General features: G+C 37.6%; 1 protein-coding gene and 3 pseudogenes across 4 annotated transcripts; all 4 read right to left on the bottom strand.

Moving 5' to 3' along the window:
• Positions 1-1,317: 1,317 nt before the first annotated feature.
• On the bottom strand, positions 1,318-1,920 carry RALFL27 (ralf-like 27). The gene has a single exon (NM_113904.3). The coding sequence runs from the start codon at positions 1,814-1,816 to the stop codon at positions 1,463-1,465; it is 354 nt and encodes a 117-aa protein (NP_189624.1). The 5' UTR covers positions 1,817-1,920; the 3' UTR covers positions 1,318-1,462.
• A 1,210-nt stretch (positions 1,921-3,130) lies between these two features.
• Positions 3,131-3,727, bottom strand: AT3G29779 (annotated as a pseudogene; the record flags this gene model as incomplete). Its single annotated transcript has 1 exon — positions 3,131-3,727.
• Positions 3,728-4,154: 427 nt separating this feature from the next.
• AT3G29775 lies at positions 4,155-8,201 on the bottom strand (annotated as a pseudogene; the record flags this gene model as incomplete). Its single annotated transcript has 1 exon — positions 4,155-8,201.
• A 1,674-nt stretch (positions 8,202-9,875) lies between these two features.
• On the bottom strand, positions 9,876-12,955 carry AT3G29778 (annotated as a pseudogene; the record flags this gene model as incomplete). The annotated part of the gene is made up of 1 exon: positions 9,876-12,955.
• Between the last annotated feature and the right edge of the window lie 647 nt (positions 12,956-13,602).

Genomic DNA, 13,602 nt, shown 5'->3' with positions numbered 1-13,602 from the left:
ATGCATTATGAACAATAAGGCAACATCTTGCATGATTCTTTTTTAACTTAGGTTGTATGTACTTTGGTTGGATGGTATCTAACGAGTCCAAAAGTATGAAGACTTCTGTTGAAATTGTGGAAATAGTTGTTCTTTTTTAAGTACCGATTTCAATTAAAAAAGGGGAATTAGTAAGGCGTAATAAAGATAATAAATTTAATTGATGAAAGTTTCTTTGCATTTTGAACAATTGACATCAAAATTTAGGTACAAAAACGGCTGATTTTTATCTAAAAATGATAAAGAAAGAGAGAAACTTGGTTGACACCATAAGATAAACTTGGATTATGAAATATGGCAAAAGAAAGTGAGAAACAATTATGACATGATATCTTTATGACAACGTTTAGTTCATATATATGTAGCTCAACATAAAAACGAAGATGAAAAGTATAACGAAGAAGCGAACAGTGAAAGTAATGATGATAACTTCCAAAAGAAAATTGATAGTTAAGATGACAATAAAAGATATGAAAAGTAAAAGATAAAGAATCTTGAGAGAAATACGAAGACATAGGTTTGACAACCAATTGAATATAAAATAATAAAATTGGTTTGTGGTTCTTTTAATTAAATTTGATTCTTCAATACTATTATTTTAATAATTTGAATATGGTGTATTTGAAATGAAATTTTACTTTAATTTAAAATTTATAACTAATTGTATGTATTTTTAACCAAAATATATCGAAAATATTCACGTGTAGCATGGATTGAAAACTTAGTTTATATTAAAGGAACATGGAAAAGGAATTGATCCTTAATTATTCAAATAAAATAGGATACTTCAAAACCATTATGATACATCATCTTTAATATTTGGGGCCCTAAAAAATGTTTTATATTTTAAAAACCTGAGACAAATGCCTTTTTTTATTACTCATAGGCACGGTATTGCTCATCAGCTAAGAACATTTCAATGGTTTCACCAAATTTGAAAGTGTATTATTTCCATGAATTCAGGATCTTAACTTGATGTATTTTGAAAAAAATAAACGAAAAAATGATCTCAAGTAAACAAAGTACTGTAGGTTTATATATTTATCAATAATATATAGGCCTGTTTATATGCATATAAAGCTTCAAAAATAAATAAAAACTCATTTGATAAGTGTTATTTTTAGTTATATAGGAATTTGTATTTTAATAGCTATTGTCAACCTCACAATTAGTGGAGATCCGGTTGCATAATATGTTTCATTGATTCATTGATTCAAACTTTCTTATACACATCTAGAAATGTTCTATGCATTAAACTTGATCAACAAATTTTATTTTTTTTAACCTACCCAACTTTCTTATTATTACTTTAAATTCTTTTACATTTTAATCAAAAAATCTTTTACATTTTAATAAAACACACATAATTAAGAAGAAAAAGGCAACATAATTACAATTATAAAAAAGACACGAAGATAAATAACTATGCGGCACGTTTGCATCTCTGGTAGTAAGTACAAGTTGCACCTTTTGGATTAACAGTCCCTATGCAATTACCAGCAATTCTACCATCACAAGTTGGCTGCTTCTGCAAAGTTTTGTAGCTTAAGTACTTTCTTTGTTGTAGAATCCGCCGGACTACCGCCTCAACTCCTTCCTCATCCTCCTCCTCAACCGTTGCGGTTATACATTCTCCAACGGTGTCTCCAGGAGCACATCCGTCATATCTCAACCCACTAGTAACATTCCCTGTAGATGCGGTTGCGGAAGTTGCCGCGAGGAGAAGGAGAAGAGAGCTGGTGAAGAAGAAGGAGAAGGAGAAAAATGTTTTGGTCATGTCTAAAGCTTAAGGTTAGGAGATGTGTTTTGAGAGGAAGAAGATAGTAATAACCCTCACCATATATCGTTGTGTAACATTAATTTATTTATGTTTATATTAAGTTTATGAATTATTGTCTTGCTGGTTTAATAATTGCGGTTGATATTTGACTTCAATTTTTATATAGTAGCGGCGAGTAGGTTTTGATACCGTGTAAATATTCGATCCTATGATTTATTATTGTTTGTGAATTAATAAAAAATACATTGAGTTTAATTTTTTTTGTTTTTTAAATTGTTTATAAAACTGCAAACGTTCTATCTCGATCAGTTTCTTTTTTCTTTTTTTTTTGATATACAAACACCATTTTTATTAAATTATTGGAAAGACACTCTCCGCTAGAAAGAGTTATTTAGGAACCGACGTGCTTATATGGGAGAAAAGGCAATTTCAAACCCAAGCTTTTTTAGCTAAACAATCTGCTCGAATATAAATTCTACGTTTTCTTGCTTAAATCCATCAAGTTAACTAGCTGGTAGTAGCCTAGTGATAAAAGACTTGAGAGTATAGTTTCAATCCTCTAACCCTTAGGTCTCTTTTATTTTCATTTGTTAGTTGAAATGGAGTAGTCATACTTTAGGTCAACTATCAAATCTGATGAGTGATGAGTGTGCTACTGAATCGACGACTATACACTTTTGTCAAGGGTTTTAGCTCAACCTAAATTAAATTCTGTTGTTTTTAGTGGGACTAAAACAAGACAGATAAGTTTATAATATGGAATTGAAAAGTACTGGCTTGTGGGGTTTGGCTTTTCTTGGCTTGAATAGTCTGGCTCGAAAAAAAAAAAGTCTTTGGACCTTTAGAAAGCTTCGGGTATAGTTGGAACCTTTGGGTTGGGTAGTGCAAGACGATGAGTTAAATAAAATGAAAGATCCTTTAGTTATAATGATAAGAGGACATGAGTTTGGGGGTGATTTCAAAAGCTGAAGTTTGAAGCGGCTCAGCTTGATTTTGGGAGTTTTGGACCCTACATTCATATAAAGGTTTTTCCAATCCGATGTTCAAGGTTTGAAGCTTGAGCGTGCGCCATTTTGGCTCCATCATCTGTAGTATCTTAACCGGCTCTAGTGAGCTCTTCTAAGGTGATTTTTTTTTTTTTTTGAATAAAAATGTAAAATTTATTCGAAAAAAACGTTTGTACATCAAGTGCAAATGTAAGTTAAAAGGTTTGCTTAGACATTGTTAGAGAAAAACAAAACGACCAGGCTTTGCTTATCTTGTGGCGAACCAAAGTGACATACATCCGGCGTATCTCCCGTCTCCTTGCTCTCATACGGAAGACAACTTATTTTGAATCTCCTTGTCTAGCCTTCGCAGTAAGGAAGATGACTGTAATGGTTTTTCACCATGTCTTCTACTGTTTCTTTGTTTCCATATCGAGTGAACGAGAATCTGAAAAGCATATCGCAAGAGAAACAACCTATCTTTTCCCATCGTCTTGTCCGTGAGGAGTTTGAGGGTGGTAGTCCAATCAGTTGTGTAATGGCTTGTGAGCAGATTTGAAGTGAGGCCTGACCAAATTTCTTGTGAGTATCGGCACGAGAAGAACAAGTGGTTTCTTGTTTCCATAGGCTCTGAGCAGAATACACATGCAGCGTTAGCCCCGACATTCCAACACTGCATTATGTCCCCTGTCGCCAATCGATTCTTTATTGCAAGCCAAGCGATGAATGAGTATCTAGGTGTGGTATGTGGGAACCATATACCTTTATGCCATTCAACGTGTGTCCTTTGTTCTCGTGTTGCAGCCCATGTGTCTTTCATCTTGAAACATGGTGTAAAACAGTCGCCTTTTCCTTTCCACAACACCACATCCTCTGCTTCATCAAGCCCTCCATTTCGAAGCTCTTCTAGCTGAGCTTCCATTTGGTTCAATTGTTCCGCTCGGTGTCTTCTTCGCCTATGTGTTGTAGAACTTTGATCTCTCAAAGTTATTAAGGATCGGACAACACAGATTTTACTCTGTTTTGTCTTACTCTCTCTGTTTCTCTTTCGACACTCAACGTATTGCACTAATTATTGTAAACACAAACCACACACTTTTATTAGATACATAAACAGTATTTATAGGTTTACATGACACACTTTAACTGAGGGACACGTCTCTAGAAGACAACCCAATGTAAAGACACATACACACACACGTAACTGTTTTGTAGTTAACAATTCTATACGTATCTTTTCGGTGTGATACGAATAGTTTATAAATCAGTTACTTAACTATATAATATACTACTCCTCTAAGATAATAAAATAAGATGAAGACTTGATCACGTCCAACACTCCTCCTTGATCATGGCTTCATAGTTACGCCTAGCTCTTCTCGTAAGACCTCGAACCTTGTTGTGTTTAAAGGCTTTGTCAATATGTCAGCTATTTGTAACTCTCCTGGACAGTACTCAAGTTTGATCTTCCCATTCTGTTGAGCCTCTCGAACGAAATGATATTTGATGTCGATATGCTTGGTCCGACGATGTTGAACTGGATTCTTTCCGATTGCAATCGCTGATTTGTTATCACAGAAGATCCTTATACCTTTCTCTGCCTTGAAACCGATCTCATTCACCAACCTTTGTAACCATATTGCTTGGTTTGCTGCTGAGCAAACGGCAATGTACTCCGCCTCGGCCGTTGATTGGGCAACCGTCTTCTGCTTGCTGGAATTCCAACAAAATGCACCTGATCCGATCGTAAAGACGTAGCCACTTGTACTCTTCTTGTCCTCAACTGATCCGGCCCAATCGCTATCAGAAAATCCCACCAATTCTGGTTTTTCTACTCGCTTGAAATGAATCCCATATGTCAAAGTACCTTTAACATATCTAAGAACCCTTTTGGCTTCTTGAAGATGTTGCTTTAATGGAGATCTCATGTAGCGAGACAAGTAAGAACTCGCATACATGATGTCTGGTCTAGAAGCACAAAGATACAACATACCTCCAATCATGCTTCTATACATCGTAACGTCTTCAAGCTTTTCACTTAAGACCTCCTCTATTTTACCGTGGGGCGTCAATGGCGTTGACACACTCTTGCACTCTTGCATTCCAAATTTCTTCAAAAGCTTCTTTGCGTAGTTTTCTTGTGATAAGAAAATGCCTTCATCGTCTTGGTTTACTTCCATGCCAAGAAAGTAACTTAGTTCTCCTAAGTCTGTCATTTCAAACTCATTCTTCATCTCCTCCTTGAATCGTTCAATCTCTTTTACGTTGCTTCCTGTGACTATGATGTCATCAACATAGAGACTAACCACCAATATCTCCTTTGAAGTCTTCTTCACATAAAATGCTGCATCATTGATGCTTCTCTCAAAACCATTCTTGATAAAGTATCCATCAATGCGTCCATACCATGCTCTAGGTGCTTGTTTTAACCCGTATAGCGCTTTGTGAAGTTTAAGAACTTTTCCTTCTTCTTTTTCTTCTATGAAACCTGGTGGTTGTTCTATGTAAACTTCTTCTTCCAAGTCTCCATTTAAGAACGCTGACTTCACATCCATTTGGAAGAGTTTCCATCCTTGTTGAGCCGCAATCGCCATTATGGTTCTTATTGTATCATATCTTGAAACCGGTGCAAAAGTTTCAAGATAATCCACACCATATTCTTGTGTGAATCCTCTGGCCACCAATCTTGCTTTGCGTTTGATTGCTTCTCCACTTGCATCAGTTTTCAACCGAAAGATCCATTTGACACTGATCACATTTTTGTCTTTTGGTCTCGCCACAACTTCCCATGTTTTGTTCTTCTCTATCATTCGCAACTCTTCTCTCATGGCTTCTATCCACTTTTCATCTTTCATTGCTTCCTCCAAAGCTTGTGGTTCTTCAGCCATCATGAGACACATCTCATGTATAAGAGCCTCTCCTTCAACTTCATTTGTTTGGTCCATAAGATTATTGATTGATCTGAAACCTCTTGGACCAACAGATTCTTCTCCTTCTTCATGTGAGTTTTGCACTCCTCTACTCGAAATATGAAGTTGATTGAATGCGTTACTTACTTGATCTATATGGGCGTTTAGATCATTCCCTCCTCCTTGTTCTTGTGAATTGATCTTGACTAGCGATAGAATCGCTTTTCTTTCTCCTTTTTCATCATGGCTCCATGTTTTCTTCTCATCGAATGTCACATCTTTTGACACTTCGATCTTTTCTTCATTTAGCAAGAACACTCTATACCCTTTTGATTCATTGCTGTAGCCTACGAATATCCCTTGCTTGGCTTTAGTGTCGAGCTTTCTTCTCTTCTCATCCGGTATGTGTATGTAACATACACATCCAAAAACTTTCAAGTGATCAACACTTGGTTTCTTTCCACTCCATATCTCCATTGGTGTAACTCCTTTTTCCAGTGACTTAGATGGCAATCTATTTTGCAAGTATGTTGATGTTGCAATAGCTTCAGCCCAAAACTTGTTAGATAACTTCTTCTCTTCGATCATTGATCTTGCCATCTCTACGAGTGTTCTGTTTCTCCTTTCCGCAACACCATTTTGTTGTGGAGAGTAAGGAGTTGTTATCTCATGATGTATGCCACTCTCTTGACATAGTTTGATGAATTCTCTTGATAGAAATTCTCCACCTCCATCTGTTCTAAGCCTTTTGATTCGACTCTCCGATTGGTTCTCCACATAAGGCTTGAATATCTTGAACTTTGTGATCACTTCACTCTTGTTTTTCAAGAAATACACCCATGTCATCCTTGAGAAATCATCAATAAATGTGAGGAAGTACCTGCTCCCATTTATTGACTCCGTTTGCATTGGACCACACACGTCCGAATGAATAAGCTCCAAGGTTTTGTTTGTGTTGCTTTGAGATTTCTTTGGAAAACTCCTCCTTGATTGTTTTCCCATCTCACAAGCCGCACATATGCCTTTTATTACTTCAAACTTTGGAAGCTTTTCCACAATCTTCAGCGTTTGCATTGTCTCTATCTTGTCATAATTCACATGACCAAATCGTTTGTGCCAAAGATCTGTTTGTTCTTCTTTTTCTTCGAAAGCCATATACGTTTCTTCTCTTGATTTTTTCCAAATAATTGGAAAACTTCTGTCCTTCATCTTGATGTCTAAGATCTTCCTTCCTTTTAAATCTTGAATCACACACTTGTTGTCTTCAAAGATGACTCGATACCCGTTGGATATCATTTGAGAGACACTAAGCAAATTTCTTGCTAGTTCGGGTACATAAAGTACATCTTTGATGACATGATCTCCTTTGTTTGTGGATACTCTTATATCTCCTTTGCCTTCAGACACAACCTTTCCACCATTACCAATCCGTATGATAATTTTCTTGCTGCGATCCAAAGCGATGAAGTGTCTAACATCTTTAGACATGTGATTGGTGCATCCGCTATCTACCAACCACGTTTCTTCTCCAATTGTTGAGATCTCTTTTTCTTCAACAGCACTAAAGAGCATATGACACTCATCTTCTTTTTCATCTTCTGATTCTTCAATACTTAGATGTGCTCTTTCACCTTTTCTAAGTTTGCAATCTCTGGCTATGTGTCCTTGCTTGTCGCACACATAGCATCTTCTTTCATAGCTTCCACCTCTTTGTGAAATGCTTTCACTCTTCTTTCTGAAACAATCTACCTCATTGTGATTGTTCCTTTTACACACGCCACACCACATGTTGGTCTTCCCATGGCGAATTTTGTTTTGCTTGTTTTCTCCTCTTGAGCCAAGCTTTTCTCCATTAAACGCACCCTCATTGATACGATCTTCTCGGAGATTTAAACGCCTCTCATGCGCTTTCAGTGTTCCTATCAATTCTGTGACAGAAAGAGTTGATAGGTCTTTCGTTTGTTCAAGTACCCCAACGATACTGTCGAATTGTTGTGGTACGGAGATTAGAATCTTTTGAACCACTTGGTAATCGGACTTCTCTTCTCCATGAACTCTTAGTTGATTACTCAGATTAATCAACTTGGTTGTAAAATCATTTATGGTTTCACCTTCCTCCATCTTTAGATTCTCATATTCTCTTCTTAAGGTCTGAAGATTGATCATCTTAACTTGTGAACTTCCTTGGAACTCCATTTCCAAAGCGTTCCACGCTTCTGTTGCGCTTGATGCCGGAGCGATTCTCGGAAATATTGAATCAGAAACTGCACTTTGAAGAATCTGAAGAGCCATCATATCCTTCATCACTTGATCGTCACGCTCTCTAGTTAACGCCGGTGAGGTTTCAGGCGACGAATTCGACGTAACCCCATTTTCGATAACATCCCACAGCTTCCGTGTTTTCAAGATGGTTATCATCTTGATTTTCCAAAAGCCATACGATTCACCATTGAAGATTGGAATAACTTGCTGCATTGTTGTCTCCATAGCTCTGATACCATGTAGAACTTTGATCTCTCAAAGTTATTAAGGATCGGACAACACAGATTTTACTCTGTTTTGTCTTACTCTCTCTGTTTCTCTTTCGACACTCAACGTATTGCACTAATTATTGTAAACACAAACCACACACTTTTATTAGATACATAAACAGTATTTATAGGTTTACATGACACACTTTAACTGAGGGACACGTCTCTAGAAGACAACCCAATGTAAAGACACATACACACACACGTAACTGTTTTGTAGTTAACAATTCTATACGTATCTTTTCGGTGTGATACGAATAGTTTATAAATCAGTTACTTAACTATATAATATACTACTCCTCTAAGATAATAAAATAAGATGAAGACTTGATCACGTCCAACATGTGTAAGTGCTTCAGCCACTGTGTCATGTATACCAACCTCGGTGCCCTGTTATCGCAATCAAAGGTCCTAGAGGAGACCAATTGTCATGCCAAAAGAGGGTACCCTTCCCGTTATGAATCTCATACTGTATAAAACCAGAAGCTCAATGTCGATATTTCAGTAGCTTTTTCCACATCCAAGTGCCTAACGTTGACGTTCCTTTCTGCAACCAAAACGAACCTTTACGTAGCACATATTGTTAGTATATTGTGATGTTGCTGAGTTGTGTAGCTGTGACAGTTGGAACATGGACACTCGGTCAGAATCACAACATATGCAGTGACAGTTTAGAGAAACATTCTAAGATAGTATTGAAGCTTGAAGATCATCAAAGTACAATCTACATAGGTGAGCTTGAGTTCTAAAACGCAGTAACAAAGGGGGAGAATGAGAGTATATTTGTAACTGGTTGTTAGACTCAAGATGATGACACACAGCTCAAGATATGAGATGATACAGACTACACTGCAACAAGAACATATGTGTGAAACAGGGATGATACAGACCGTGATACAACAGAGGACTTGGCACAGAATGAAACAAGAGTTTATGCAGACAGCAACAGAGATATTGAAAGATCTGTGTGACGCTGGAGTATCAACAGAAAGTATCAGAGTTGTGTTCCACAGGTAGCAGCTGTGTACACAACAGGAGAACTGAATGTAGAAAGAAATAAGCTAAGAATGAAGATGACGTGGCGTGTTTCTATTGGAGACGTGATGTTTCCTTTAGTGGTGGCTCAGATACTTTCGGATCAAAGAAAAAAGATTGCGAGAATATTTGGAGCTTAGGGTTTTGTCTTGAGTATATATAGATGGTTGTCGTGACAAAAAGAGGTTGCGCGTCTATGATATAGTTGAGAGAGATGCACACATGTGTGTGGCGTCGCCCCACCAAATACAGATGATGATCTGTTGGTGGTATTCCTTTGGAATCTGCAGCCGTTAGAGAAGACGGTGATGCACCGGTGCTGCCGGGTGGTAGTCAAGACATGCGTGGCTTGATACTGTTTCCAAAGTCCATCTAGAAAAGAGTGGTAAGCATAGTTATGCTGTAATATCATATGCAATTGTATTTGCAATCTTGTTCTAGTGGAATTGTTCTGGACTAGGTCCCGGGGATGTAGGTTGTTACCGAACCCCGTTAACAAATCTCTGTGTCATTTACTTTATGCACACGTACAAGTTCTTTACACACTCTCATCATTAACGACGTATTAGATCTAGTTAGTAATTTCACATATAACCTTAGCCATTGTACCCATAAAGAATTTGATGATAGCAGTCTCCAAATAAGTTTAAGGCAACTAACTTTGTTTGCTTCTTCTAGTGAGCGAAGCCCCAGCCCTCCTTCTTCTTTAGGTACACAAACATCCCTCCAAGAAACTTTAGCTTTTTTTGAATTTAACTCAGGGCAGACCATAGAAAAGCAGAGCATAGACTGTCAATTTCTTTGATGCAAGCACTCGGTAATCTAAAAGCAGACATCCAAAAGTTTGTAAGGCTATGGATCACAGAACTTATAAGTTGCAAACGTCCGGCAAAGGAGAGGTGTCCTGCCGTCCAACTATTTATTCTTCCTCGAATTCGTTCTATGAGAGGAGCATAGTCACTTGTCGTCATTCTTTTGCTTAGTAATGGCAAACCAAGGTAACATACGGGAAGAGTACCTGATTCAAAAGGAAATGAGCTTAGAATTAAGTCTTTTTCACAATCTCTAACCCCCGCCATATATGACGTCGACTTTTCGAGACTGATTTTCAATCTTGAGAATTCAGCAAACTTATCAAAAATCTTGAGAATTTCTTCTATTGATTTTTGTTTTCCGTCCGTGAATACTAAGAGATCGTCCGCAAAACACAAGTGCGTAAGCTTCAGTTTTTGGCAACGAGGATGGTAGCCTACTCTGCTTTCCCGGGCAGCATGGTCAATCATTGTGGACAGAACTTGCATACATATTACGAACAAGTAGGGAGAGAGAGAACAACCCTGTCGCAGACCCCTCGCACTTTGAAACAAGCCAGATAACTCTCCATTCACTTGAACTGAGAAGGAAGCCGTGGTTTAACAAAGCTCTATCCAATTTATGAATCGCGGTGGGAGGTTTAAAGCGGAGAGTGTGGCCAAAATAAAAGGCCATTGGACTAAATCGAAAGCTTTCGATATGTTGATCTTTACTGCACTTCGAGGAGAGATAGTTTCTTTGTGGTAGTCTTTGACAATTTCTGATGCCAATAACACATTTTCCATTAGTAGACGATCTTTGACGAATGCAGATTGGTTTGGTGAAATGAAATCCGGGAGTAGCTTTTTGAGTCTGTTAGCAATAATCTTGGATATGACCTTATATATCACATTGCAACAAGAGATTGGCCTATAATCCTTCATCTCCGTGGCTTCTTTCTTCTTTGGTATTAGTGCTAAAATTGTGGTGTTAACTCCTTTAGGTATGAATCCATAGAGAAAAAAAGATTGGACTGCTACCTCAAAATCTCTCTTTACTATAGGCCACGTTGCCTTAAGGAATTCCACAGTGTATCCATCTGGACCCGGGCTTTTATCACTTGGCATCGAGAATAACACTTCTCTTATTTCCTCAGTAGAGACTTCTCTTTCCAACTGCATTCCATCTGCTTCTGACACCGGTACTGCACTAGCTTCCTCAGCTCCTCCTCTGAAATACCCTTATAGTGAGCTGGCCTGTGAGCTAAGAAATCATGAAAAAAACTTTCAGCCTCTTTTTTTTATCTCCTCTTGTGTGTCCACTGTAGTACCATCAGGGCATTTGATCTCATTGATGGCATTGCGTACTTCTCTAACCTTTGTCGCTTTGTGAAACACTTTATTTTTGCCATCTCCAACCTTAAGCCAATGGAGCTTTGATTTTTGTTTCAAATATTTTTCCTCCAAGCCCGAGAGGTGCACCCATCTACTATAAGCTGCAGATTCTATTCGCATTGCCGATGTTGTTGGATTCATTAACGTTTCCATCTGACATCGACAAAGAGTTTCAAAAATTTCCTTCGTTTTCCTCGCTAGATCACCCAACTTGGCTTTACTCATCGATTTAATTCTTGGTTTCAGTGCTTTTAACTTCTTTGAAAAATGAAACATTGCGGAAGTTGAATGGAAAAGCGTTTCAGTGCTGTCTCAGAAGTCTTGAATCATTGGTAAGAACCCTGCATTAGTAGCCAAAGCATTCGTGAATTTAAAAGGCTTGCGTCTGTGTTGTTTAGCAGCTCCTATATTTATGCGACATCGGAGATGATCAGAACATCCCCCTGCTTCAAAAACTCCATATGATTGCCGAAACTCTGCTAACCAAGCATCATTCACTAACACCCGGTCTAGTTTCTTACATATTAGCTCCTCGTCATCTCTTTTGTTACACCAAGTAAATAATGGACCATGACTCTGAATATCACTGAGAGAACAATATCGCACCACTTCCTGGAAATCTCTCATTCCTGCGGGAATAACAGGGTTTACCTCATATAGAGAATGCTCCTCACCCTTCAAAATTTCATTAAAATCTCCATATATCATACACGGCTTATTTCTAAACATTGGTGAATCTTGGTGATTTTGCAAATCCTCCCATAACTCTTTTCTGTCCTTTATGAAGTTCGAAGCATAAACAAAAGAAACAAAAAATTATTCCTCCATATTTTCCATAAGAACTGAACAAGTAATCATTTGACCACTTGTAAAACATGGCGTCAATCTAACTCGTGGACTCCACACTTCCCAGATCCGTCCCAAGCGATTAAAAGCATAGTTTGATATGAAAGACCATTCCGGAAAGACTGATCCTACAATTCTTTCTGCTTTTTTTTCTTGTACCCTCGTCTCCAAAATACACCCAAACTGCAAATCTTCTTGAGAAACCCATTTTCTTACTATGGAATGTTTAGACATTTTCTTGAAACCACGAACATTCCAGAAAAAGCTCGACATAAATTAGTGTTGGGGGGGCCTTTTACTCTGATCCCGCGAGATTTGAGTAGAAAGGGTCGAAACTAATTTGTGAGCAGTCTTAGAGTCCCGAGGGATGTACTACCGCAATGGCAAACCCACCTTGTGTGCCCGAGAATTTTTTGGCAAGCCAGTTTTTCCTTGGAAAGACTCTTGTTTGCCGTCATCATTCACCACAACTCTGGTGTTTTCTTCTTTCTCCTTTCCTAGCGTCTGTTCTATATTTCCCTCAAGTTCATCATTTGATTTCCCTTCACCGCCCTCTATTGTGTCACTTAGAACATAATAGGAGTTTGAGAGAGTATAAACCTCACCGAAAGTCAGTTTCTCTTGCTTCTTGCTTGGGGTATTACTAGAGTGATGGCTTGTTTTTAGGGTAATTTGCAGGCCACACCCTTCGACCATGTTTTATTTTCTGGGATTGGCAAAGTCAAATGTGGTTTTCACGTTTTGTCTTTTCAGCTGAAATTTGACCATTTTACCCTTGCTGCTACAGTTGAGAAACTATTGAATGTACGGTTTAGTTAGTCAGGTTTAGTTAGGTACACTGTTCCGGTTTAGTTGGAGATATTTTTGTTTCACTTTGAGGAGTGCGGCTGTACAGTTAGAAGGGAGATTTTTTCCTTTAAAAACTAAATGACATCAACATTTAATGGCCCAAAAAGTTTAGACGTGACTCTTGTCACAACTAATGCAAAATCATCATTACATGTTATAATATTATAAAATTATTGATAATAATTGTTGAGTTAAAGATGAACCCAGAAACAAACATTAATTGCTAACGTACATTGATGTTGAAGATGTGTTGATCTTGTTTATTTACGAAGTTTGGGGTCAAGACAAGCATTATCGTGTAAGTAATGAAGTTTTAAAGATTTTTTTTGTTATAATACACTATGATCTTCATTGTGTTCGAAATCAATTTTGTTCTTTATAAAAAAATCCAGAATTTTTTTATTTCTAATTTTGTTGGTTGAAAATGGTAAATGTGTAGAT

The sequence above is a fragment of the Arabidopsis thaliana genome, chromosome 3, assembly GCF_000001735.4.
Source record: "Arabidopsis thaliana chromosome 3, partial sequence".
NCBI classification, from domain to species: domain Eukaryota; kingdom Viridiplantae; phylum Streptophyta; class Magnoliopsida; order Brassicales; family Brassicaceae; genus Arabidopsis; species Arabidopsis thaliana.
Note: the sequence above shows the minus strand (reverse complement) of the source record. Positions and strands in the feature narration are given on the sequence as shown.

Excerpts from the sequence above, each read along its gene's own strand:
- RALFL27 (NM_113904.3), bottom strand. The coding sequence starts at position 1,816 with ATGACCAAAACATTTTTCTCCTTCTCCTTCTTCTTCACCAGCTCTCTT.